The 27916-nt window shown below is 43.4% G+C and overlaps 1 protein-coding gene across 2 annotated transcripts; it reads right to left on the bottom strand.

The window, feature by feature from the left end:
- Window positions 1–277: 277 nt before the first annotated feature.
- Window positions 278–25341, bottom strand: VGLL3 (vestigial like family member 3). Of its 2 annotated transcripts, none has more exons than XM_075102299.1 (4): window positions 25180–25341; window positions 15680–15935; window positions 9668–10168; window positions 278–2588 (listed from the first exon to the last, which is right to left on the bottom strand). In XM_075102299.1, exons 1-4 carry the CDS (start codon window positions 25270–25272, stop codon window positions 2545–2547), a joined length of 894 nt encoding a protein of 297 aa, XP_074958400.1. In that variant the 5' UTR covers window positions 25273–25341; the 3' UTR covers window positions 278–2544. The 2 variants fall into 2 exon arrangements, with proteins under 2 accessions (XP_074958400.1, XP_074958408.1); XM_075102307.1 differs by having other exon boundaries at window positions 15680–15932; window positions 25180–25326.
- Between the last annotated feature and the right edge of the window lie 2575 nt (window positions 25342–27916).

The raw sequence follows: 27916 nt of genomic DNA on the forward strand, positions 1-27916 counted from the left end.
ATACATTGCCTCTTTGCCTTCCAGCCTTGTCAAGTCCAGAAAAAATAATAAAAAAAAAGAAGCTTGGATTTTTTTCCTCCCAGTATTTCTAATACTGTCAGAATTCTTAAGTCAGAACTCTTATTCTTGAGATACTTCCTGAACTGTACTGTCCTGATAAGAAAGTGAAGCGTGTCAGCTATTACTACGTTCCCTCCCATACAGTTTTCCCATTGCATTATGAATTAATTGACAAATTGAGGAGCTATCTCCACCAGAGCAGCAATAATACATAGAATTGTCACGAGAGTGAAATTTATTAAGAGAAATACTGATGGACTATAAAGATGAGGGAAAAAAAACCCACCACATTTAATTCAGCATCCCAACACAGAAACTACAACCCTACTATTTTAAAATAATATTTAAGCATAGTCCATTCAGTACTTTTATGCTGTCTCAAACTTCAAATCAACAAGGTACACACTTAAAGGTCTTGCTAAATTGTGACATAATCCTAATGCCTCCAGTGCCAGCATGTCAAGCCCTCTCATGTGGCAAGAGAGAACGCTCAACACCTCATAGGAGCAAGTTCAAAAAGCCTGGTGAGAAGCAGCAGCACAGGGAAGGGGGCCTGAACCTTGGAGTGGCATGCATATCCCAACACTCCCCCTCCCCTTTCACAGGCAGATCCATGTGGTCTCCACCTGACAAACCTACATTTATAATGTTCTTTGCCTTAAAATGAAACTGTTTCTTATCTCAGCCATGTGCTTATGTCTTGGTTTCCATTTAGCTGGTTTGTCTTTCAGACAGGGATGTCTGAAAACAGTGGTAAGAAAAATATGTTACAAAAGCCTTGGGAAATACCACAGAGGGACCCTGGGTGCACAGAGGAGAAGGGCAACATCTCCAAGCAATAGGTAGGGTCTGGCAACCCACGCCCCGATCCTGTGGTCAGACCCACCTAAGCACATGCTGACACTCACACTGGAGTCACTAGGGTTGGGCATGGGGGCTGACCCAGCTCCAGCCCATTGCCGGACTGTGGCTGTCAAGGTTAATCTTGCAGCCCTTGTTCAGGATTGCATCATGTTCACCTTGGCTTCCACTAAAGTCCTTACTATCAAGTCAGATCCAAGGCCCAGGCCAGAAATTGGGTTTCCCAAAAACTTTGCAGAGCCATGTGGCTATATGTGACTATGTCATTTCCAAGGTCAGGTGCTTATCCTGACAGCAGCGATGCCTGAATTTATGCACGCTGAGCACGTGCAACTTCTCAAGAAATTCAAGAGCTGGAGCTGGGTCTCATAAGGCCCACAGCAAATCTTAGGTTAGACAAACAGGTCTTGAAGTCAACAGGAGTTGAAAATTTCAGCGCTTTCCTTGAGGTGCTCAGCAAACGTATCAGGCTAGTTGAAAACATTTTGTTTCCACAAGTCGCATGGTTTTATAAAACTGCCACTTCTCTCCTGAATATTGATGTTATAAGTTACCACCCTTGAAATGGCTTAGCTGAAAGTCATCCCTCATGAATTAAAATAAGAGTATACTGATATTGACAAGCACTATGAGGGCCTGAAGCATAACCCACAGGGGACTGTGTTCAACAGCTTCAATGGATCGTGGATGAAGCCCAAACTCATGTCTGATTTAAATCCGTAAGAGTATTTGGTCCATTTTGAAAGAATGGATGGGTTGGAAATGCAATTCCTGTAACCCCAGGCTTTCCTCCATGCTAAAGGTGTTTGCAAGTTTCTGACAATCGGCACAGCACAAAGCCACCTTTAGGCGCAAGAAAATAAAAACACCCTTACTACAATCTAACGCCAGCAGGAAAAATATTTGGCTGAAACTTTAGGTGCGAATTACACTTGCTTAAGCTAGAACAAAAGGACAAAAACATCAAAATCTAGTGATGTGGAAACAAGGAAGGTTTAGCTCTTTAAAAAGAAAGGAAAGATAGACATTTGAGGTAACAAAACAAAAAACTCAAAATGCACAAACACATCACAGACATCTAAAAATAGCATTTTATACATTTTTTTTGCCAGTGCTTCTCTGAGAGCAAGTTCTTTAAACAGAACTTAACAATTTTACAATTTTTTTTAAAAAAATATGTCATCCTAAAATAGCCCATCAATCCTTACCCAAACTTTCTGTATTTCTACAAAAATAGATGCACAAAGAGCTACAAAATACTGTATTCCTGAAAGGAGGCGCACTGTAGTCAAGGGAGAGTCTTTTTTCCTGACAATTGAGACTGTTCATAAAAATATCAAGCTGAACAAAACAAAACACTGTTAAAGGAGCGAAAGGAGTTAGGTTGCCCAGCTGCAGCAGGCTCAGATGAGGAAAGAAAGAGAAGTTAGGTTTTTGGTTTTTTCCAACACTGTGGGACCCATAAATGGCCTTACAAACAAAAGGCTCAATAGCAAAACCAGAATGGTTGGCTCTTCATCTTCATGTGTGTCCTTTGCCCCATGCAGAAGGAGTCAACAACTGTTGCATCGCCTGCCCAACTGCGCTTACTCCAGCTCTAGCTGGTCTTAATTTAGCTGGACTTCAGAACCAAGAAGTTTCCTTGTTTTTGTCCTGATGCTGTAGACCTACATGCCAGAAAAGGAAAAAAGAAAATTTAAAATTTGAGAGAGCTTTTTCCTCCCCCTCCCCCAGCAACGAAAGTAAGGATAAACATTTTTGATTAAAAAAAAAAAACAAAAACCAAACAACAAAACAAAAAAAGCCCCCAAACTTACCAGCCTAGTGGACTTGTTAGTAACATTGATTGCTATTGCTCCCAACTTTACAGTTTATGTGGGGTGAGCTTAAACCACGCTTACATTTTAGACTGGCTCAGGCAGTTCAGGAATGCTGATAAAACCCTGTCTGCGCTTCCTTGTTTTGGCCTTGTTTGGAGCATGGCATGGCGTGATAAAAATCCTCCAGCAAGGTCTGCACAGACAATCCAGTATGCAACAGAATAACCTTTCCTCACAGGGGCCAGCCACAGACTCTACCTCTTTTAGAAAAGGCCTGTGACACTTTAGGATCTCACAGTTTCTATGGCATTTCATCTTTCAGGGGAAAGAGGGAAAACGTTCCTGCAGCACGTAAAAAACCCAAATAATTTCACCTACAGAGTGTCAGATTTTTAGCCAAGAATGGCTAGTGCTTCCACATGGGAAAAATTAATGATTTTCAGCTTGCATTTGTTACGAGTTCCTCTAACATTTTCCTTTATAAAAAGTGAGGACTATCTAATAAATGTGGTGCTATGTTGTGGACTTAGCATTACAGACTTGGAACCTGTGTTATAATCTGGGATTTTTCTGCTCCAGAGGGATTCAATCTTCGCTAGATTTACACCCAACAGGGCGTATACCTAAAATCCAGACAGTAGAGGGGGAGGTGAGGATGAAACTTCCCAAAGATACATTCTTGCTCGTTTATAGGGCAAGTAGAAAGGAGTGAGGTGCAGGCGAGTATTTTAATAGGTAGTAAGGCATTTAGGACTCACTGATTTAAAACCTGCCCCTTGACAGTTTGAACCAGCAAATCACATTTCGTAAAATGAAGGTGCACTTCCCACTGTAAATCATTATTTCTATATAGACAGCAATGCTCCCCTCTGTGTCATACTATATATTGCCCTGCTACATCGTGTACTAAGACCAATGCATTGACTGCCTGATCTGCTAAGACTTTAGGGCCAATTTTACCACTACTGTAAGTAGGTGCAACTCCAGACCCCAGTGATGTTGCAAGCATTGAAGTTCCACGACCATTTGATCGTTAACCTGTGAAAATTCACAGAACCATGTGGACAGATCCATCCCTGGATCTCTCATTTCCATATCTGATCACATAGTGAAACACAAAGGAAGACCCATGTGTTCAGAAAGCCTAATAGGCATAACAGGTTCAGATCTGACCACCACCTCTTTGTTTTAGGAATACAAGCAGTGAAATCTTTAATGATGATCAACATAATTTCAGAGTTGAGCTACAAAGCAATTAATAGTCCCATAAAAGATAACAGTATATGGCTCTATCCATGTGAGGATTCCCAAGCGGTGTCCAAACACTTGCATGTCCAGCAGTAAACAGGTAGGGAAAGCAGAGCACACAGCTATAGCATGTTCAGTGGCTTTCTGCTTCATTTCATATGCACTTGCACCTGTTTTTTTAGACTGGAAAACCTGGGATATCCCTCAACTAAAGCATGCCTATAAAAACACGTTCAGAGGCTCTTTACTCAGTGAGGATGTCTCCTTGTTGCTTAAGAGTTACCTGTTTTCGAGGCAGAATCACCATAAACTGCTGTTAGTTTCTTTCAAAGCTCCCTCAAAGTTAGTGATGACAATTTTGTGTTATTTTACCCCTGCTGTTTATAATTTTTCTAAACAAAGACAACAACAAAAAAAGGGGAGTCAGGCAGGAGAAACCCTTTGGAGTGTAAGAAAGTAATTTAAGTTCACCAGTGGAGCACTAAGGGTCACCAGAGGCAATGGAAGCTGATGAGAAGGGCAACAGGTTATATGGTTCCCAGCAGCTTTAAAAAAAATGACACACACACCTGTTTAGGAGGATGTCCACCTGACGGTAGCAACTGGTCAAAGGGGAATAACCAGCTGAACAGACACCTTCTTAGTTAGGTATCTTTGCAACAAACAGAGGTAGCTGTAACAAGGAGGTTTAAGGTATAGCTATTAAGTTTAAACAGCCACAGAAAACAATCTAAAAAACCAAAGTTGCCTTAGTTACAGAACCGAATGCAGAACATTTTCCATGCCTTTTTCTCATTATATTCCCATCTACTTCATGGCAAGGCTACCTGCAGTCCTAACATGTCATCCAAGTGCAACCCTGCTACTAACTGAAAGCTTTCAGTTGCAGCCTGCTGCAAGAATATTTTCCTCTTGGCAAAGACGTCCTCGCTTGCGGTGCATAAGTCAGTGCCGCCACACCAGCACAACTCCCTGTCTCTGGGATACCAACGTTATAGCTAACTGCCACAAAGCAGAATGCAGGTTCTGTGGGAACATCTAGACAATCTTAATGAGTTGTGACAAACTCATGGGGTGTGTGTGAAGAGAAACAACTCTACAGAAGGCAGTAGACTGACCACTCAAATTCCATACTCAACGTGACACACTGATGTACAGGCATTTCCAAAAGTGGGCTTTCCATAGTAAGCCAGGACTAGAGGATGTTGATTAATTCACCAAAATTTAAAGTTATGCACCTCAACGTGCATAACTTCTTATGATAAAGGATGTGCACCTCAATTTTAAGATAGACTTACAGCCCTCAGATATGCCATAATCCTGCTCTGCTTTTAGCATGCTGGGGCTACAGGAAGCCTCCTCTAGCACATCTGCCCAACAGCAGGACAGGATATCCTCCTAGGCTCTGCAGTAGCAGGGCAAGTTGCTCTGCCCTCCTCCCCAGTGCAGCGGGATCGGACTGACCACCTAAAGTTCTGTAGCCTCCCGCTCTGCTCCTGAGGAAAACACTGACAGCCGTAACCATCAGCTCCACTGCAAGACAGCAGTTCCCCTCCCCACCTCCCTGGTCTTAAGTGCTCAACTCGGCTTGTGCACCTTTAACGTAAACACAAGGATTTAGCCCCGACACTGAGATTATGGCTGCAGCAACGCTCTCTGTACATATGCTGTGAACTGCAGTCAGTGCTGTTAGGGGCTGACCTTGCTTTGCTTGACATCAGCAGGGCAGGGAATTGTGGTCTAAAGTACGAACGTGTTGTGCTTATATCAATGTGCTTATATCAATGTTTGATATAAAACATCCTTTTATATTGAGCATTATAGCTTGGGTGCTTCAGCTTTGGAAAGACACTGCATACCAGCCGCCACAAACGTAACAGGTATTGATGTCGACTAGCATTTTCTTTAATCCCCCTTGTACCAATAAAGAAGCTTCCAAAAGGGTTAATTTGCAGCACACAATGTGAGGATTAAGCCACATTTAATGGGAATCAGGTAGCTAAATCCCTCTTCATCCTCTAAAACAGGACCATGTAAGTTCAAACAGATGTGCAAGACAGATCAATACTTTGTTAGCTCCATGAACAGTGAAATGCTGATGTCCTACACAATCTGTTCTGAAACATAAATTCCCAAACTATACCATGCATGCAAGGGGAACCCCCTCTTAACCTTTGAAGTGATTCAGCATCAGCCATTCATGAGATCAAATATGTGGCTTAGTATGGCAGAGATGCAACAATGTAGCTGGAAGAGGGTAAGATTACAGCCAGCCTGCCCTGATCCCAACACTATCATTCCATATAATTCAGCGTGAGGAATTTTGCAAATGTTTCTATAATCACATGTGACAGTAGCACAAGAAATGTGACCCACAGTAAGGGAAGGGGGGAGAAATAATTTTCGTATCTGACGGACTCTGAAAAGCAATGTCTAGGTATATACCAAATGAGCTTTTTTATATAAATCATCTGAAGCTCATAGAATCTGATATATTGACAGCTCCTCAGGTTATTGTATTTTATTCTCCAGGGATATATGAGCAAAGACTTCCAGAACTGAAGTTTTCTTGCCACTATGGCCTTATCCTACTCTGAAGAAACCACTTCAATGCTGCACAAAACCAGTACATGCTTCCAGGCCCTTCAGATTTTAGCCTCCCTGCTGAGCTTGCTGTCTCACATTAGAGTTAAATGTAGTGAAATTCTGTGTGATGTGGATCCAGTATAATTCTCCCCTGGAGTTAACATAGAGCAAGAAAAGCCTCAACTGTGCTGGATGCTTCAGTGTGGTGCTTCAGCAGCCCGCTCCTCTCCTCAGCGGCACAACACACCTTCCCTGGGACGACACCATCTGAGATGCATGCAAAACACTGGGACAATTAAGCTCCCTCTTTTCACCGCGATCAGGCCTCAAATGCCTGTCACTAAAGCATTTGTCTCAAATCTACAAGCTGCAGGCAAGGCTGAAAAGGGAGCTCAGAGCCTTCCTGCCCTTCCCAGCAAGCCTCTGCTTGGAGAGCATAGGAGAGATGAGTGTGCAGGATAAGAAAGCAAATGATTGTAATGTCACAGGCTACCACCAACTGCTGTGTTTTGTTGCTTGCTCCCTTGTTTCCAAAGCTTTACATGCCAAACTGGGCCTGCCTTATAAGGTTTTGCTGTTGTGTTTCAGTGCATGGCCATTTTGAATAGTCACAAACAAGTGAGACATTGCTCTGCTGAGATCCTCTGTTCCTGCAAACTAGTCACACATTTCCCCTCTTTCTTATCCCCCACAGGAGCTCATGAACTAAAACCCATACATCAGGCATGGGTGAGAAATTAACAGTTCAGGCCTTCTCCACTGCCTCCCATGCTGAGTAGACAACTACAAGACATGTAAGCCACTGTTAAGCACTGCCAAATCAGGGCCCTCATAAAATTAGCATCCAACTGTACCCCTCCATAGGGATTTTCACAAGAAGCGGGCAGCATTGAGCAAAGGCTGTATTAGTCCTGTAAGGCAGTGCTATAACCCATAGTCCTTTTTGCGGTACTGTGTTCCTACAGAAGAAAAAGCACCTGGTTTATTATGCGTACTACTACCAAGAAACCAGCTGTAAGCAAACCAACTTGCCCAGCACTGAAACAACCCACAACCTAGGCTGGACTCATACCTAAGCCAGGAAGTGGTTCCTCCTGACTAACAGTCCCTTACACAGTTCTTGGCTCCATCCCCAAAAGGTAAGTAAAATATTATAACTCTGGAGCTGGACTGCTGGGGCTACTGTCAGACCAGGGGGCTTGTGACAGTGACAATTTGCTCACACTTCAGAGAGGGTAGCTTGCTCCCATTATGGAATTTTTAGAAAGGCAAACCTTGAAATCCCAGTCTTGTCAGATTATCATTTCATACTGTCCTGGTTTCATCTGGGACAGAGTTACATTTCTTCGTAGTGGCTAGTGTGGGACTATGTTTTGGATTTTTGCTGGAAACAGGGGTGATAATGTGGAGATGTTTTGGTTGTTGCTAAGTAGCGCTTACACTGGTCAAGGATTTTTTCAGCTCCCCGTGCTCTGCCGGGTGCACAAGCAGCTGGGAGGGGGCACGGCCAGGACAGCTGACCCCAACTGACCAATGGGATATTCCTTACCAGATGACATCATGCTCAGCATATAAAGCTGGGGGAAGAAGGAGGAAGGGGGGGACATTTGGAGTGATGGTGTTTGTCTTCCCAAGTAACTGTTAACATGTGATGGAGCCCTGCTGTCCTGGAGATGGCTGAACACCTGCCTGCCCATGGGAAGTAGGGAATTAATTCCTTGTTTTGCTTTGTTTCTGTGTGCATCTTTTGATTTCCCTATTGAACTGTCTTTATCTCAAACGATGAGTTGCCTCACTTCTACTCTTCCGATTCTCTCCCCCATCTCACCAGACGGGAGTGAGCGAGTGGCTGCGTGGTGCTTGGTTGCTGCCTGGGGCTAAACCACAACACATACCCAAAAGCACAAAATATAATTCCTCTTGTATCATTGGCACGGCTGGAAATGTTATTAATAGATATAAAACTGTCTAGTGTTAAGAAGCCTATTATGCTTTTTCTTAATTTCTTGAGGCACCAAGTGGCATGGTATTTAGAAGAGATTATTTGTTCCCAATTGCTAATAAGGGAAGAGAGATATTTGTGTTAGGTTAGCTCAGTTATAATCAGATTCATGTTATTTCATATTTAAGAAACAGCATTTTTTTCCTCCACCAATTCTTTGTTCCCCTGCACACTGATCAAAGCAAGGAAGTGTTTCTCACAGATTGAATCAGTTAGCTAGAGCTATCAAGAAGACAAACAGATACCTTAAGGAAAAAGGAAGAGGGATGCAAACCTAGTAGTTCCTTAATAAATAACATAACATGTTTAAGAAGTACTAATCTGCAAGGATTGCTGCTGGTCAGACAAGTACGAAGCAGAAAAAGGAGACCTCAATAGTGCATACGAGCTCCAGGATGGATGCACTGGAAACTGTTAGTCACCCATCACCTGATCGCAAGCAGCTACGAACAGTGAGGGCTGCTGGACTGTTCCTAACACTGAGATGAGAGCCTGACAGTCAAAGCTTGCAGATGTAGTTTAGGGAGGCTGTCCTATGGCTACAGACCCTGCAGTAAAATGGATCTAATCCACAGACCTCTGCCTAGACCCTGCAGAAAGAAGTTTAGTTTGATGGCAAGCACAGCTCAACCAGCATCTCTACTCTCTATGTGAGACGTGGATACTACACAGGAAGGAAATGCTGCTCTGTCCAGTTTAGATGAGTAGGATGCAGCCTTCATGTACTGACAAGTTATTAGTCCAGTCCTCGTTGGAGCTATATTTTGACGAATGAACATATGAACTAGCTGAAGCAGCCGGAAGCTTCCACATGGAAGTTTAATTAACCATTTCCCACAAGATTTAAACCAAAAATCACACTCATTTGGCTTGAATGGGACCAAGGCAGACAAATGTCTCTCAGCAAAAGGCAGCAAGAGCTGGATGTTTCACAGCTCGTCTGCCCTAACAGCGATTTCAGGAGGGATTCCCACTTGAAAATATATATGGGAAAGGCTCTGAGAACAAGACCTGCTTCAGCTGCAGGGATTCCACTTTACTCAAATTCTTCCTGCTAAAACAAGTCACAGACACAATCAAACCACCTTACCTGTGTCAAACCCAAAACTTGGCACAATGTCCACCGTTCCGTGAAAGGCTCCAGCCCATGCTGAGGTAGCGCTGGTGACAGCAGCGGGATCTGTCTTTGTCACGTCACACTGGGGAGCAGGAATCCTGGCTGTGCGGACTGCAGGCATCAGCAGGGACCCATACCGGGGGTCACGGTGTGAGCTGGGATGATGATGGTGCATGTGTGGATGAGGGTGATGATGATGCATGTACACGTCATGCATGTGTGCATACGAAGGGCTCACCTGAGATGCTAAAGGGTAATGCCAGGATTCAGATGCAGCAGGGGGAGGAGGTGGGGCAGTCTGATGAAGGCCGTGTCCTGGCCAGCTGCCGGGCTCTGGTGTTGGGAAGGTGCCTGGTGCAGTAACGGGGAAATCAGGGTGTACTCCACTTAAGCATGGTGGAGGGGGAGGCTGATAAGAGCTGGTCCAAAATGAAGTTGGGAAACTGCTCCTTTGGCTTGAAATTGCTGAGTTTTCTGGCAGAGAGGAGAGAAATGAAGTATGACTGAAGCTGAACAACAAATTCAATGACAAAAACCCCACAATGATATTCTAATCTTTCAAATTTGTATCACTGAACTCAAGCTTCCCCAGCAATTACAGAATCACAGGAGAGTTGAGGTAGGAGAGGACCCTCTTGAGACCATCTAGTCCAACCCTCTTGCTCAAGCAGGGTTACCTGGAGCAGGCTGTGCAGGACTGTGTCTAGGTCAGATTTTGACCAAGATCCAAACTCCACAAACTCTCTGGGCAACCTGTTCCAGTGTTTGGCCACCCTCAAAGATTAAAAACAAAACAAAAAACCCCACCCCAACAACAACAACAAAAAAACCACAAAAACAAACAACAAAGTGTTTTCTTGTGCTCAGATGAAATTTCCTGTTTTCTAATTCATATTTCTTGTCTTTCATCCTGGAAGCAAACATTGCTGAGGAGAGCCTGGCTCCCTCAACTTCATCCTCTCCCATCAGGTATTTGCACATATTGTTAAGATCCCCCTGAGAAGACTTCTCTTCTCCAGCCTGAAGAGTCACAAGTCTCTGAGGATCTTGGTACAGGAATTTTGAAATTATGAGGAGAGGCTAACTCCTGACAGGAGCAGAACATGTCACTTAGAAACGCAGCTGTTGTGGCTGTAAACGCTTCTGAGGACAGAGAACCAGGTCACACTGCAGAATATGAGACATTTGGTAAATGAAGAATACCAGACCTTCTCAGACTAATTGCATGTTTTGATGGGATAAAGATCATATCTAATGCATCGTACATTAGTCCCTTACAGAACATACACTGCCCTGTACCCAGCAGGATCTGACAAGCAGATTCACCTATGTAACTGAAAGAAGCTTTTGTCAGAAATTAAAGCCTTCCTGCTTCTTACAGCTAGGGCTCAAGTTGTATTTAAATAGCTTCCAATTCCTCTACATTATGAAATCACATTCTAAAAATTCCTTTTCTGAAGGAGCGGTTAGTGGTTTTGATGTGTACGAAAGTATTGGCATCTCCATTCTCACAATCCTTTTGCCAGGTAATGTTTGAAAGTACTGCTTCATTCAATATGTCTCAGCTCAAATAGGGTTTTTTAGTCAAAGATGGAAACATAAAAATACAGGACTTTACCTCTGATGAAAGAACAGTCATAAAAACAGCCTACAGAGAAATAAAGCAGGGAAATTTAATATTTGACGAGGCAAAGAATCCTCTGGTCCTCACATAACATTTACAAAAATATTTATTTTTTTTTTTAAATGACCTTCTGTTTTGCTTTGTTTAACAAGCAACTGGAATGAGACTTGGGTGAAGACACCATTGAGAATGAACAGATTCTTCAAATACTCCTGCCTCTGAAGTTCGCTTTGACAAAAATATTTTGGAAACAAAACCTAAAAGTGTTTTCTGACTGCATCAATAGGACACTTGTGTACCTGGTTTAAAATCCTAGAAATTTTTTCCACACATCAGTTAGCTTTGATTTAGGCAGTTTATTGAACCCCATTAACTTCTGGTATCAGAAATAAACTTTGCAAATGTGCTGTGGACAAACAGAGAGCACTTCTCTTCGTGCCAAACCACTTCAGAGGCTGCAAGGTTATCCAGCAGACCATAATCCAACATGGCTTTCTTCAAAAGGTTGCTTCTTTTTTTTAGCAGTGATTTTCTATTTTAATTCATGCTAGAAGACTGGAGAGAGCTTTGAGCATATAACAGAAGCCTCAGCACCCCTTTGAAATTGCTATTGTTCCTTGTTTGTAAACCGTTCCTTGTTACAAGGGATTAGGCCAAGACAGAGAGTGCGCAAGGCTTACAGTGTTGGCAGCAGGGCTGACAAAAAAAAAAAGCAAAACCAAGCTTCTTCATGTCCAGTCTGTTGTTTTCCTCACTGCTTAATGGAGGAGCACAGCTTGACGATGCATTGCCAGTATTCTGGAAAATCAATCTCTGTAATCGAGAGTTTTTGGAAACTATCTGGCTGTTATCTGCACAGAAAAGCCCTAAATCCAAACCATTTCACTTTAAAAAAGCACAGAAAACCACAAAGTATCTGCAGGACAACTTTAATATCAGGAGAGAGCACTTTAAGCCACTGAATTTGCCAAGATGAATTCATCCCAGATCTCATACCAGATTGGCTTTACCAATCATGCAGAAGGTCTAGACCACAGAAAACATGTTTGGTCATCTCCATTTTTCAAACCTGTGCACATTTCACAAAGCCATTACTGCTGTCAGAAACTGTCATAGATCAGCCCCCACCGAAACACCATTGAGTGTAGCTGCAGAGACCAACCTCACTGTTTAAGGTCAAGTCATGTCACTAGAGATACAGGGTCCATCTAGGTTGTATGAACATGCAAGCAAATTTCATCCACCCTGAGTGCTCACAGAGGATGCTACTAAGTATTAAGTGTGCAGCAACCCCATAAAAAAACCCAAAACAACAAACATCTCTGTGTTGAACCACAAACCCCAACTACCACACATTTCCACGGTGTTTGAAGGGTGTCCTTTCTGTTCCACCTTTAAAATAGCGAGGACAACCAATTCTCTTTACAGACACCATCATATCAGATATCTGGCCTCTATGGGACATGGCAATGGAGAAACAGCCATTTCAGCGTTGTCCTTGAGAAAGAAATTAAAATAATCTCAGTAGTTTCCAAGGGCTTTCAGGAGCAGGGAAGGAGGCATTTAACAAAAATTGTCTGCCGGGAAAGATAATACGGTTACCACAGTTTCCTATTCTAAGTACAGGAAGGCAGGGAGATGGCAACATCTCAGATCCCACGAAGTGGTGACTAATGCAAATATTCATGGTGGCTGGCCAACATGCACTGAAAATATGCCAAAGCGCACATGCTGTAAAGAAGACAATGTATGGAATTTTCTGTAATACATTACTTCTCACTTAAGGCAGGAGGAAAAAAAAAAAACCCCAACCAAAGAAACCAAAACCCAAGAAAGAAAAAAAACCCAACACTTTCAGCTAGGAAAAAAACATTGATAAAAATACCATTAAGTTAACATTAGTTTCAAGATGTCATTAGTTCCATTAGCCCCTGCAAAAGACTTCAGGTAGCTACGCCTACAATTGAATATTCAAAGTCCGTGTTACTGGAGCCTGTTATAGGGAAATATATTTTATAAAAAGTCAGTCCTGAAGTTTATTTTAGCCTAAACTGATCAGTATTTTCAATGTACAAAGGATGAAAACTTGCTCTTTTCAGGACAACAGGTTCTATTTTCTATATGTAAGCAAAATCCCTCATAGAAACAAAAAACCCCACAGTATCACCTTAATGATGAATGTACAGTTTGCTCTTCCATCAGGACACTACAAAAATCCCACAACAAGATGATAAAAAAGCAGAAAACATTACTAATCCCTCCTTTCAGGTAACGGAGAAATAACACAGTGAGCCGAGTAGCCAGTTCATGCCTACACACTTCCCATTTAAATCTGTACCTTCCAAAATGGCTATTGCAAATGCAAAAGCTTGCTTTTAGTTACTTATCTTTGAGTAATTTATTGACAAAAATTATGACTTCCCATGAAGGTTATTTATACAAGACCTTCAGGCCGATAGTATTTTAACTTTAGGTAATGGGATACAAATTCACATCCATTTGCTGTAACTGAGCATCTTTGACAACTGTACAGCAACCAGAAGACCAAGGTGTTAGCATCTCTCCTTCCCCACTCTTTTCAAGCAGGCATGTTTCAGAAACTCATTTGTGCCTGATAAAATTATTGTCAGCTTCCCTTCTCCGGAGAAGCAAATACCCTCAGCTTTCTCAGCGTCCACACCGCAGAACCAAGCAGCCCTGCCCAGCAGCCTCCCTGGGGATTTTCGTACGACTTCAGCAGGTGCAGTGACGGCAGAGGGCATATCCCCTTACTTTATTCCCAGAAGACTTTCAGGACATGCAGACCTCCATTCCCTGCTGACAGCAAGGGGCACACTGGGTCAGGAGGCATCATGGCTGAAGAACCCTTATGCTAGGCCACCCTGTCCCCTGCAGAGCCCTCTGGGGAAGGCTGTGTAACCGTGGGGGGAGCCAGGGGCCAGGGAAAAATAGCAGGGTATGTCTGAGGCCAAAGAGAAGACACACAACCCCACCCATGGTATGTCTCCCAGCCCAGTGAGGAGGGCTTGCTGTAGGCACGGGGTCTCTGGGGACTGCCTTGATCCCATCTCTGAAACATTTATAGCCTGTCTGGGCCATTTATAAACGCTCCAGTCTCCCTTTTAGTGAGCATAGGTTCAATCCTGCACTCAGTCGAGTCGACGGAAAATTTCCCATTAACATTAATGGTCCCGGCTCAAGCCATAAATTCCTCTAGCTCCCTAGCCGCTTGGGCTGACCTTTGCTTAAACTTCCTTGGATTTGTCATCATCTTTCTGGAAAGCAAGCCCTTCTGTGCTAGTTCTCTCTTCACAGCGGTTTCCAAAAGTCCCGTCTCTCTTTATTATCTGTGACTTTCATCAATACACTCTCAGCTCAACATCACTGATTATGAACACCACCACCACTCCTACAAGGATCCTCATGGTATCTCTCTCACTCAACCCGATGCAAGGCCATTGCTCACAACTCTTAGTTCACAGCCCTTTGCCAGTCCACGTATGGACATGATCAGAAATAATGCAGCTGTGGATCTGAAAAATTACTCAGACTGCCACATTCAACAGAACAGAAACAGCACCTTACCAGCGTGCTTTCTCCAGCCACTGATTCTGAAATCTTATCTGTAAGGTCTGCCTAGTTTATCTGGAAAGATCTGCTCTTTGTTATGTTGATCATGCTTATATTCATTACAAGAGGTAAGTGTTATGGCAGTAAGCAAATGCCTCACAGCACCTACTACCTGTGTACTCCCTGCTCAGAAGCAGAGTAATGTTGTCCCTGTTTTAGACATGCGAAGCCAGTAGCAATGGATATATCTCCCTACGAGCTCTGCCCCTGGGCAGGCTGCAGCCACGTGGGCCAGGGCTTGCACCCAAGCCTGTTCCAGCCTGTGCTGGCTCCTCCCTACCTGGAAAGCAGCCGTAGACGAATCTTAATCGCCTGGCAAAGTCACCCGAGAAGGCTGCATGGGTCTCCTCACGTCCAAGGCCAGCATTCCGAACAGCTTTGCTCTTGCCTCACAGGCCAAGTTTCACACTTGGAGCTTAAAAATAAGCCTCCAACCTTGCAGCAGACATTTCTGAAGCTACATGAGCTCTGCCCTGTTCTTTCCAGGCCTCGGCAGAGCCGCGGGCTATGGCAAGAGAGGGAGATGACTGCTTCTTCCACTCCTTTGGCACCTCTTTCCCCTTTAATACTTCAGATCACTCAACCCCAAGAAGCAACTCGGTTCTTTCAAATTTGAGGGGGATTTTTCTACCTCCACAGAGGAGCAAAATTTCAGCTGCAATGCAATACGCGTTACTGCTACAGAGACCGAGTGAGCCACACCACAGACAGCAAGTTACTGCTCCTCTTACCTCTCCACAGAGGACTTAGTCCTGCCTTGTTCTTGGTAAGGGCAGTTTCTGGATTGAAGCTACTGGCTTGGCTCAAAGCTCTTGAGAAGTGTTCATCCACTACTGAACCAATGTCTCCCTGGAAGTAAGTGAAAAGGACGCAGCGAGAGTTAAGGTACTCCATCTCAGCAGGCTGGTCTTTCTCGTCTTCCTCTTGCTTGCTGGGAAGGGTCACTTCCAGAGACTCCTGCATCTTGTTGTATACAGCTAACTTCTTCTGGGATTAAAAACAAACAAGAGATGTATCACTGATGGCATTCAGTGCAAGCTCAACATCTGGTTTCCTTAAAGAAAAATTACTGAATACATTGAATAGTCATTTCATAATTACAGTTGAAATACAAGGATATTTTGCACCGACATTTCACAAAGAAGAGATTACCAGCGCCACTTAGAGTTTTTATTCCTCACACCCAGATGGACCTGCTGCTCAGGCACATTTCACAACCACAGTTTAATAGCAACGGCTTTCAGTCAATACCTTCAAAAGAAAACAGACAGGATCTAGCAATTCTATGAATTCACTCCTGACTCCCAACTGGAAAGGTTATTCCCTTCAGTAAACGCTACAGGGGTCAAGTCCAGCTCTGTGGAAGGGTGGCCAGATAACACAACGTCTGCATTTCACCCATCTAGCTGAACATGCACCAGGCTTTGCCGGCTGCGCTCCCCCAGTTGAGACTCCGGACTCCCCACATCTACTTATTGCTGAAGACGTAAAAATGGGAGAATTTGGTGCTTCCTGAAAAATTTGCCACTGTATTATCAAAGTCCACAAATACATAAATTCTCGCTCGCTGCCAAGAAAATTTTTATCATAGGGAGCTATGCCTTAGGATGGTGAGTAGGGTTTGGGGAGGGGGGGTGGCGTTTGGCTGGTTTGGGGTGGAGTTTTGTTGTTGTTTTGGGGTTGGGATAGGAGGTTTTTTGACCCTTTTCCTTTTTTCTTTTTCTTTTTCAAACATCAGCGTCTGGAAAAAAGGATGAAAATTCAAGTCATAAAAAATTAAACACGCGATCTGGGGGAAGAGGGGAACTGACAAGTCTGCAAACACATGCAAAATAATCTACCCCAAACCAAAAACACAGAGAGGCATACAAAAAAAAATAAAACCCGCACAAGCCATCTGTGAATGACTATTTCAGAATCTTCCCTCTCTCTCAAATCAAACCTAAATGTCAAAATAAATGTGTGTGAAGATCCATTTTGCATGGAACATATTTTTCAGATGTTCCACTTTACAACTGTTTTCACAGAAAAAAAAAAAAACCTCCCCACAACAGTCAAGCTGCAGGAATGATAGCTTTTAGCTGGCTAGCCATTTCCACAGCTGACTTTATACACAGGCAGCTTCAGGAACCCCAAAACAACTACAGCACATATGTAGAAGTATTTCATAGCTTTTCTATAGAATCACAGTTTAACTTATCTTTTATGGTTTGCTTGGCAACACTTTAGCGCCATCAGAATCTCTTTTAAGTTTACAGTTTTTTTCCCTTTTTCCAAAGTTGTTCTAAAGAAAGAGTTAAACTACACAGTCTATAAAGTTCCATTTATACAATAAATAGGCTTGTCCGATTTAGAAATAATCGAAAGTCATTTTCCGACCTTGTATACCATCAATATATTTACACTCAGTGCTTTCTAAAGTCATGTAAGCTGATACAAATTCTCTCATTGTGACACAAAATAGATACTGTGAGGCTTATTTTTAATTATGAATGGTTATGAAAAAATAATTGTAAGAAACAGCTATTGACAAGTGGAACTAAAACCTATAATACTAAAAGCTCGTAGAAATTAAGCAATGTGTCTGATATTGCAGTAGGTTAACTGACAAACAGAACATCTCAGTAATACTTTAATACTGATGCTGTTACACAAACTGCAATGAGGGATGTAAGTAATTTTGTTTTACAGTATGGGATACCTAGACAATGGTCTGGAATTCAAGTAAATCTGTGCTTCACAAAACAAGTTATACTGTGGCTCTGCGTAGCACAATTACTTATTTAGACATACAGTTTTATCCCAAAATCCTGTAACATATAAAGGAAAACTGAGGGATTCATTTTAAAAAAGGAAAGAACCAAAGAAGGATACGGCAAATTAAAACAGTTTTACTAGAAACTAGTTGCTAAAAGGAAATATAGCCTGAGGCTCTGAAACTAATTTTGGCAATGCAGAATTGGGGCTGACATATACTTTTCTGCAAATGCTTTGTGCCTTCCATAAACAAAGAAAAAGCCTCCCAACATTTGTTCCTGAAATGCTTACTAAGGTATCACTTTTAGTGATCTTCATGGTTTTGCCTAAGTAATCACGGAACGATGAGTCCTTAGTAAGACAGAAATGGTTATAACACTATTGCATATACAGGATATATATGCATTAGAAGTCTGTAACACATCTACCTCAGTGACTCGATCGTTCCTAAAAGTGCACCATAACCCAGTTCCTCTTAAAAATGCAAGAAAAGTGCTGGGGAGGGTGGTTTTTTCGCTTTGTTTTTGGTTGGGTTTTGTTCTTTACATAGAGACAAAGTAGGAAAGAGATCCTTTATAGAGGTCTAAACAGATATGGTAATATATCTAGTCATAATATATTGACATCTCAGGTGCAGTGTATATGCCAGACCTTTAATTCATGCAATGCATTCAAAAGCGGACTTCTGTCATTACAGGTACACTATTTGTATTTATACCATGAGTATGTAAATACATATACAAGCACGCGATTATATAGAGAAACACATCATTTAATGTAACCCCTGGCTTGACTTGCTTCTCAGGAAGGAAGTCTTTCAATGTTCCTATATAGAGACTGGAGCTCAGGAAATTAAAACTTATCTCCAGAGTCGCTTCTCTGTGCAGGAATGTTCCCCCCCTCCACAGCCTAAGAATCTGATTCATTTTCCATTTCAACTCTCTTCCCTCCCCTCCAGTCCATGGGCAGTCATTACAAGATACTCTGAGCACTTGTTGTTTTCGAAAACACCAAATCTGTCTTCTTAATTTTTTTTAAATGTAAAAAGAAAAAAAAAAAAGATGGTGGTACTGATGGACAAGTGCAAAGCCTTGTGTGCAGACTGAAGATTTACAGTGAAAAGTTGTGCTTTGTGGTGCGTTTTTTGCGAAGGATGGGAGTTCTAAATTAAATTTTTCAAAACTGCATCAAGCCTCTGATAAGATTCAGATCTACTTGATTGGTATTTCAGGAAGAAATTATCAGCCTGTCATCACAGGACTCTAAGTAAGAGACTACAGTGAGATAAAGTGGCTAAAGAAGTTTCCTTGTATGCAGTGTATATACACCTTTTCCACTGTACACGTCCTCCAATAATGTTTTTCTCCCCCTAACTCCCTTTAAAAACCCTGCCTGCACACAAATTCTGTCTTTCTTGTTCTGACCCTAACAGTAATCTTCTCATAGCATTTCTGGCTGCTTTTGTGTGAGTGGAAAAGTATGCAGGATCATCAACTGCTAAACGAATTGGCCCCACCATCATGGGGTGGGGGCAGGGGGAAGAAACAAAAACAAACAAAAACCACCAGGTTAGGTTTTTGATAACTCATGTGGGCTAGCCCAGTTTCACTTGCACTTTTTCCATACAAATAGTTCTGGCATATATTTTAAGCAGCCAACAGTATCTGTAAGATCTTTACAAAGAGTATTTTCTGACCAAACACAATGTTATTTCTTCCCTACTTTCAGGTCTCCAATACTTTAATATATTAATGAATTTCACCTCTCTCTTCCTTAAAAACTAGAGACTGAGATTAAGCAGCCTCTGAAAAACAAAACAAAACAAACACACAATATCTCATCTTGGCCAAGACCCAGAATACAGAAATGAAAGTCAGCTTAGCAGACCAGGAACTAGGGAAACCCAACGTCTACAGCACCTGATGGCATCTTAGATAACAGGCCCAAGTTCGTGGCTGAAGGATGAATGCTACAACCTCTGGGTAAATAATGCTGTACAGCGTGGGCTGAATTCAGCTTAAACCAACATTATTTTTGTTATTTCATATACTCACAAACAGGCTCTTGCAAAGAGAATTTAAACTCTTTCTGCAAGTTGTCTGACAAAAGGAAACTAAAGGTCAGTAACAAATCACCATTAATACGGCCATATTAAAGAGAAGGCTTGTGCTGGCTAAGCATCATCCTGTCTTCTGGAGGAAGAATGACCACTTTTAGACCACGGAAGCATGTGGTCCAAAATCTCACAAAAAATTCCCGTCTTGAAGATGCCTGTTATTTTCTGACATACCCTATCCAGAACCAAGCAAAACAGTTCTTACGCAGTGAAATTCTGGCCACATTAAAGCCAGTGGCAAAAGTCCAACTGACTTCAAGGGTCCCAGATCTCACCCAGGGTGTCTGGTAAAAATGTCAGAACGTTCCTCTTTGCAAATAGAAAAAAATTCACTTCCAGCTGAAACCAGCTAGTAGGCAGCAAAAGAGGAAAAACAACTGAGCAGTTGAAAACAGAGAACATTTTAGTTTAGCCAAGTCTGAATTGAAAATTCAGGCCAGCTCTTATTTTACATATAAGCTGGTTGCCTATTCCTACAACTTATTATCTCCATACATGCCATCATACAGCATATGGTCCTTTATGTTCCCAAGCATGAAAGTCTGGTGTGCCTGTGGCCACCTGTTACAGATTTTCCATTATGAGAGAAAGAACAGGAACCAAAAATAAAGAAACACTGAGGAAACACTATATGACCCTATCCTGAGAAAAAGGCTGTCATTTGACATAAGCTTCTGAGAAGGAATTCCAGCAACAAACTCCAGGCAAATCACGGACAGTCCTCCATTTGTGGAGCTGTCTGCCAAGCAGGCTCCTGCTGATAACACAGAAAGTATTCAAGGAAGACGACAATTTCAAGCAATCAGAGCATGGAATGCTGGGTCTGAAAGTGGTATCTACGGCATGCCCTGAAAACACAAAATGCTACCGTCTACCCTCGCAAATGAGCAAGCCGAGAGCAAAGCCGTGTGCTTGCTTGCAGGTGAGCTGCTGGATTTGCAGCAGTAGAGCCTGGAGCTCCTGCTGTGCTCCACTGAGGTAGGGAAGCAGTGGAAAAAGAATTAACTTATTACATCTCTTGCTGTACTTCTAAACAGAGGTGTACAATTAAAGTCTAAAGATCTATTTTTATGCAGATAGAGGAAGGTAAAATAGAATTTGGTCCCACTCAGAACAACAAGGTAAAGCAAGCCAGATTTTTCAGATCAGTAGCCTCTGGTGGGATTAAACAAAACAAAACAAAAGCCCCCCCACAGGGCAAGACTTAATCCAGATTTTAAAACCTGTAATTCGGAAAGTACCCTTTAAAGGTGAGTTATATGGGTCTGATGCAGTTTCCAGTGCAGTCATTAGTAGAGCAACCACCAGGCTTCAGAACAAGCCTTGAGAAAGCATCTGAACTACAAAAAGTAAATGTGAAGCTGTTGTCTGCTGCATGAGATACTGAAAATGCCACACTGTATAAGCAGTATAATAATCCCTCTTCAAAGCTGTGAGCATGTGACACAAAGAACTTCACTGAAAAACTAGGCTACAGTACGTGAATTAGGGATTAGCTACAGCCAGCTGACACAAAGTTAAACGCGACTTGTCCTTGTCTGCAATGTTGTTAGTTTGGAAGGAAGAGTTGAGTTAGCGACCTAATTTGCTAATGGAGACAAGCCCTTATCTGGAAAAAGTCTGTCTACAGCACTGCCAGCAGAAAGTCTGACTTGAGCATATCACAACTCTTTATGCAAGCCTTGATTTAGCAAGGATGGTGTTGGCTTAGCTCGCTACATCTACATACCACGGAGAAATTCCAAAACTACCATTTACTGTAACTTCCCATTTCAAAGGTCTTAAGCTCAGCTATTCATGAGCCAGAGTGAATCCTACCTTAGCCTCAGCTCTGCACCTTGCTATACCTAGATTGACAGGGCGTGGCAAGCCATATAGCATTTCTTGTGCACCAAGAGTACAATGGGATTCTTCACTGATTATGTGTTTCCAGAGTCTCTTCGAATGAGCAGCTCTGTTACACCCATTCCTCACCCAACCTGTAAGAAAGTCAAAACTTACTACTACATCTGCACAGCCCCGCAGGAAAGCACAGAGTGAAGAGCGTTTTAATTTCGCCATTCTGCAGGGCTTTACGCTCGCACAGGCACGGCTCTTTACCGCACACAGGAACGCGTTCTTACTGTAACGCCGGCACACGCTCGCTCTGTCTTTTGGCAAAGGAATATGGAAACCCTGATTTATCTGTAGAATTAGGGCCACACCCCATTTTCATCAGTTCCTTCTGGCACCGTGTAAGCATTCGTATATCCATACTCCACTTAACTCCCTCCAGCAAACACCCTGGACTTCAGCAATCTCAAAGATCTAAGGTGCTAAGCCTCCACTGCCATTAACATTCAATAGGAATTCAGGCTTCAGTCCATTAAGCGCTTTAAAAAAAAAATCCTATCTGAATTAATTTGCCAGCAAGTTCTTTCTTGGCTACAGATTGGTGAATGCTAAGCTTCCAGAAATTCTGCATTTTTGTGCAAGGCAAAAATCAGTTCCGCGCTGATTTTAAGGGAGTGAAAACTACAGATACAGAAATGTGGGAATAACTTTAGAGTGGGGTAACTTTCAAAAGGCATGATGGACCACCCCCTAAAAAAAAAAATTTAAAAAAGATCTCTTCTGTGCAACCCGGGTGCGTGCTAGTCCATCATTTAAAAGCAATCTGTTATTTAAAAAAGAATAAAAAACAAAAGAAAATGAGACCACCTTTCAAACCCCTTTCACTGCATACAGAGACACAGTGCCAGCCGCTTGCTGGAGACTCTTCTCCTGACCCACGTACGTGGCACGCGACCTATAAAACACGATGAAGTTACCTCTCCAGAGAGACGCCGCAGCCCAGAACTTGAGCCTTTACGCCTGCAACAGCAGCTCCACAGCTAAGGATCTTGCCTTGGCTCTTTAGAGGGTGCAAAACTGATAGCGAAAGCAGGCGTAACCTATTACACATTTGTGACAAATTTACTACAAATACCTATGAAGATGCACAAGCTTTAGTTAGAACAACACACCTACGTCTCCTCGCACTGAGAAGACAAGGAAAGCCAACAGGAGCACAGCACGGGGGAGCTCTCTCTCAGAAAACAAACCATTTTACTGGGTACTGAAAGAGACCAGAGTAGTACAACACTGAAAAATGCTTCAATAGAGTCCTTGGATATTTTGAGGGTGAGCTCCACTTTATCAGATCCAATGAGGAGCTTTATTTTTAAGATATCCCACTAATTCATCTTCCCTCACCGTTATTTTTAAACCACAGTTTTAATTCCGGCAAAGAACATTCTTTAAAATGGTCATCATCCTCACGAAGAGCGCAGGAGCATTTTACATGTTGAACACATGTGTAAGAAGAAACAAAAACCTGGCAACAGATTCTTCATCCTTCTTTCTTATGCTCTTTACCAGTTGATTAAATGTCCCTGACAGGACAATTCTGAAGTAACAGAGGCTTTCAAAATGTCATTCGTTACTCAAAAAATAAATCTTTCCACCACAACTACACATGCATGAGTTCATTCTATGTATACTTTTTTAAATTATTATTATTTAAATAGGATTGGATTCAGAGAAAATACATAAACTGCTCTAAAGTTTGCAGCTGCTAGAATTGTAGGGTGCAACATTCTTAGTTCAGCAACGACAGCTCGGTTTTCCAGTCTGACATCTGACCAGTTTGTGAAGACCCTCCAGCTCCAAATATTTCAGGAAAATAGGCACAAGCAGGATTAACTAAAACAAATTATCAATACCATGTAGGATGGCAAGGTTTAGAATGTTTTTTGGTGGTAATGGGATATACCGTGCTGGCCACAGCCCATGAGCTGTACTGGCTCAACAGAGTTATCTATGTTTCTTGCCTTGCATATCTACCTCCGCTTTTCTTAAGCAGCATGACCCACAATAACTCAGTTAATTTAAAATGAAATTTCAAGAAACTTTGGCATTCATTAGGGTGCCTCTGGGACATTTAATACATGGTGCTGCTTTCAGCTGGTGGAGAAACTTCATGATTCTGTTTAAAAATAAAAAGCAATTGCACTTGAGCGTGACACAGCTGCTAATGATCGTTCAATAGATTTTCACGTACTGTGTGTTCTACACCCCAGATCTGGAAGAGGAATACAGCTGATCACCTACAGAGTTAAACGCCAAAAAGTTCACCAAAGTTTCAATTACAGTTTTCTACTTCTAGGTCTCTTAGTCAAAGAGTCAAGTTATTTGAGATTATTTATTTATTTTCCCTCCAAATCATGCAGGCTAACCTGCATGATTTGTTCATGCAGTAAAAAAAAGTTCATAAGTAAAATTACTGTATAGATGGAAGGGTTTGCAAGCTGTGACCTAGATTAGAGGAGAAACAATAATGAAGGCACGCTGCAACAGACAAAACTCGCAAGTTTTCCAGAGCCTGCATTTACAATGTACAACAAGAGCAACCTGGAAAAGTTTGCTGGGGTATCATTTCTGCAAACGTGCTCTCTCTCCCAACAATAAAGAAAAAACCCAATAACACGCGATTGGAATTTTAATGTTTTAGCCCATATTCATGTCTCCCAGGCAAGTTGATATTAGGGGTCACTTCCCATGTACGGAGAAAACAATCTTCATGGATAATAATGATAAAACCTTATGGAATGCAGCAACAACCAAAAAATGTATTCTCAGATGACTACATTAGGGCCAAGTCAATATTAGTCCCACTTCACCCACGCACTGCATAGTCTAAAAATGCTGTCAGCCTGATAAGAATTTCCTGATTCACTTTTTTTTTTTTTTTAATACATCTGATCAACAAATTCAGCTGGAAACTCGCCGGAGCCGATATTCGAGGAGAGCCGCTGTGAGCGGCGCGGCGCGGCCGGTCCGCGGGGAGCAGCGCGGGTTCCCCCGCCGCCGGCGGAGGTTCCGCCCGTGTGCGCGCCCGCGGACCGCACCGCCCCGGCAAAGCGGGCGAGCGGGGAGGCTCGTTAAGTAAGGAGCGACGGCGGAGGGGGGGGGGGGGGCGAGGAAGGCGAGAAATAACAACTTTCTCCCCCTTCCCACTCCCGCCGAGCAAGCCAACACCCACCCCGCAAATAGAAGAATTTGGGGGGAAATCGTTTTTCTTTTCAAAAAAAGGTCTTACCATGCTGCGCTGCTCTGGGGCACTCTCACCAGCTCCCCGCATCTCCAAATCAGGCCGGGGGCTGCATAGCGCATCGCTGGCTGGCCGGGGCGGAGACCTCCGCCCCGGCCAGCCAGCGATGCGCTATGCAGCCCGCTAAAGGGGGATGTGGGAGGGCTCCCCAAAAAGCCGCCCCTCACCCTCCAGTCCGCCCCACCGCCACCACTTCCCCGCTCAAACCCTCCCTCCCCGCCGCTCACCTGCGGGCAGCCCGCCGCGGGCGCGACCAGATAGCGGGGCGCCCCGCACGCCGCCGGGGCGGGCTGTTGCATGGCCACGTCCGAGCAGCTCATGGCCGCGGCCGCGGCCGCCCCGCGCCACCACCACCGCCGCCGCCTCCCCCTTCTTCCTCCTTCGTCTTCTCCTCCTCCTCCTCCTCCTCCTCCTCCTCCTCCTCCTCCCCGCAGGGCGGCCGCGGCGGGGCGCCGCGCAGCACCGGCTGCCAGCGCATCTTCGGCGGCCGCCGCACCCCGCGGCCGCACTTATAGCGCGGCGGCGTCCCGGTGGTGGCGGGAGCGGCCGCGGGGGCGGGGACCGCGCCCCGCCTCCCCCCCCCCCCCCCCCCCATCGGCTCCGCGGGCGCGCAGCACCTGCCCCCCGGTCCGGGGGTCCCGCGGCATCCCCTCACCCGGAGGCGGGATTGGGCCCCCAGCGGTATTTATTTATTGGCTTCGGGGGCGAGTCCCCCGTCACTTCTGGGTGGGAGAGGGAAGCGCCTCGCTAATGGGTTTCAGCCCCGTGAGAAGCTCGGCCAAGGTTAAGCAGCGTGGACTCTCCATAGTCAAGCATCACCTGCATCGGCCACACTTCACCTCCTTAGGGATTCTTCCTGGAAATTCGACTGGGAGGAAGGAAGATCCCACTTGTCCCATACGAGGTGGCAGGTTGGGTATGTTTTCAACTAGCCTGGGAAGTCTCTCTTCCCTTCCCACATTTGGTCTGCAATGTTTAAAAAAAAAAAAAAAAAAGAATTAAGTGCACTGCTCTACTTGGAAAATATGCAGAAAACCAGTATCTGGTGGTAGTGGCTCTAGTCCTACTCAAATACATTTACGGCCTACCTCTGCACACACATTTTTGCCCGCAAGCCACCCTACTGCAGTCCTGTGCTTGAAGGCTTTTGATACCATTCCTCACATGGAAAAGACTACGCACATGGCTTGTTAGCATTATCCCAGCCTATGAGCCTGGAATGACTGCACTTGTTTGCTCTTGTTTTCTCCTCATTCAGGTTAGGATGAATTATTTCAAGTTTCCTTTAAAAAAAAAAAATTGTTTTGAAGTTTACCTGCATTCAATAGCAGCCAAAGATTGAAGCCTTCAACCAAAAATTCTAAATTTATATTCTCCTCTCTCTGTGTATATACACACAAACACACACGCATCTCCTTGGCCAGAACAGTTAGATGAATACATAAGGTTAAAATAGCTCTGTCTGACCCCAGTAGGATTCCCTGTTTATAGAAAGCATTTCGCTGAAACATTCGGCTGTAATACTTTTTAAAAAAAGATCCAATTTCCTGCAGGCACATTTAATTTTTTTTTTTTTTCTCTCTCTCTAAGTTTTGGGCATACAGGTTTTAAGGTAGCTATACACTTCTTTTAATAGCATTCTGGTAATTTGTTCCTGTTGCATTTTGAGTCCATTTAGGTAGATATACAAACTTAAGTGTTATCCTTTACAGCTAGTCCAAAGTTTCCGCAAGGGTACAATACACATACAGCATACACTTTGCTACAATAAATATAGGGGCTTCCGAAAGGTTTCTTCAGGGGAAACAGAAAAATCCAAGTGCTGATTGCTATCTACAAATCTCTGCTCGGTATGAGCCCTATTAATTTCAGAAATCTCTTCCTACTCGTTTCCTACCGCAACAACAAGCCTAAGGCAGAGCATTATCCTGACAGCAAAGTTTGCAGGAGCTGGAGGCCGTCGATCAGCAATAACAAGTACCACCTTCTGAAGTTCGCTGTTCTGGACACTCGTCTGATCCTGACCTGAAGGTTTTTACCGGGAGTGTATGGCCGGGCTGCCTTCAGGCATTCCTCCGGCTGCTCCGTCTCCTGGCACCCGGCCTTCTCACATTTGGACGACTGGCTGCTATCCACCCTTGCAGATCCTCTCAGGGAAGCTGTGCTGCTTGCCGCAGAGGATTGTGAAACATGTTTCCTGTTTTAGGGAAGATGTTGTTTAGCACCATTCTGTCTGAGGTAAAACACTTTCAGATGCGATGGCAATAAGGCCCGACGCTAGTTTATCAAAAACCCCTCCAAAACAACACCCTCTCATGCTTAACAAACAGCAACAAAAACAAGTCTGTAGAATCACGAACAGGAACAAGTTCTTTCATTACCAATTGATCGTTTTTAGGAGAAAATCCACTATTGGTCCTTAAAGCAGAACCAGACCAAAATAGAAAATGATTTATCATCTACTCTGCTAACGCAATACCTTGGGGTGGGAGTACATTAGCGATCATTTTACACCCAAGTACATGAGGCACTTGCAAGAGATTTACTGATGCACTAACATAGATATCAGTGTTTTCCACAGGATGCCAAAATGCTCCGATATTCATTTAGCACACATTCCTTATTATCAGATCCTGCCACAATTCCTATCGGATGCCTTCGGGCATGATACAGTGTCATGATACCTCATGTCAAAAAGCAGAACTGGACCATTATCAGGCAGATGTTTGACATGATGCATCATGTCAGTCAGCCAGTGGCACGCAGCCATTGCTGAAAAGGATTTTGACATGATACAGTGTGCCAATGCTGTAGCACAAAACTAGCATGTTCCAAAAATAGGGACAAATTCACCTCTGGCATAAGTAGAAGTAACTGCAGTGACTTCATTAGATTTGCATCTGCTTATGTCAACAGTGAATTTGGCCCGTAACCTGGAATTTGTATAAAAGAGTGGTAAGTGGG

Source organism: Phalacrocorax aristotelis, chromosome 1, assembly GCF_949628215.1.
Source record: "Phalacrocorax aristotelis chromosome 1, bGulAri2.1, whole genome shotgun sequence".
NCBI classification, from domain to species: domain Eukaryota; kingdom Metazoa; phylum Chordata; class Aves; order Suliformes; family Phalacrocoracidae; genus Phalacrocorax; species Phalacrocorax aristotelis.

Excerpts from the sequence above, each read along its gene's own strand:
- VGLL3 (XM_075102299.1), bottom strand. The coding sequence starts at position 25,272 with ATGAGCTGCTCGGACGTGGCCATGCAACAGCCCGCCCCGGCGGCGTGC. Across the intron at positions 15,936-25,179 it reads CCGCGGCGGGCTGCCCGCAG|AAGAAGTTAGCTGTATACAA; the intron begins GTGAGCGGCGGG and ends TTTTAATCCCAG. Across the intron at positions 10,169-15,679 it reads ACTAAGTCCTCTGTGGAGAG|AAAACTCAGCAATTTCAAGC; the intron begins GTAAGAGGAGCA and ends CCTCTCTGCCAG.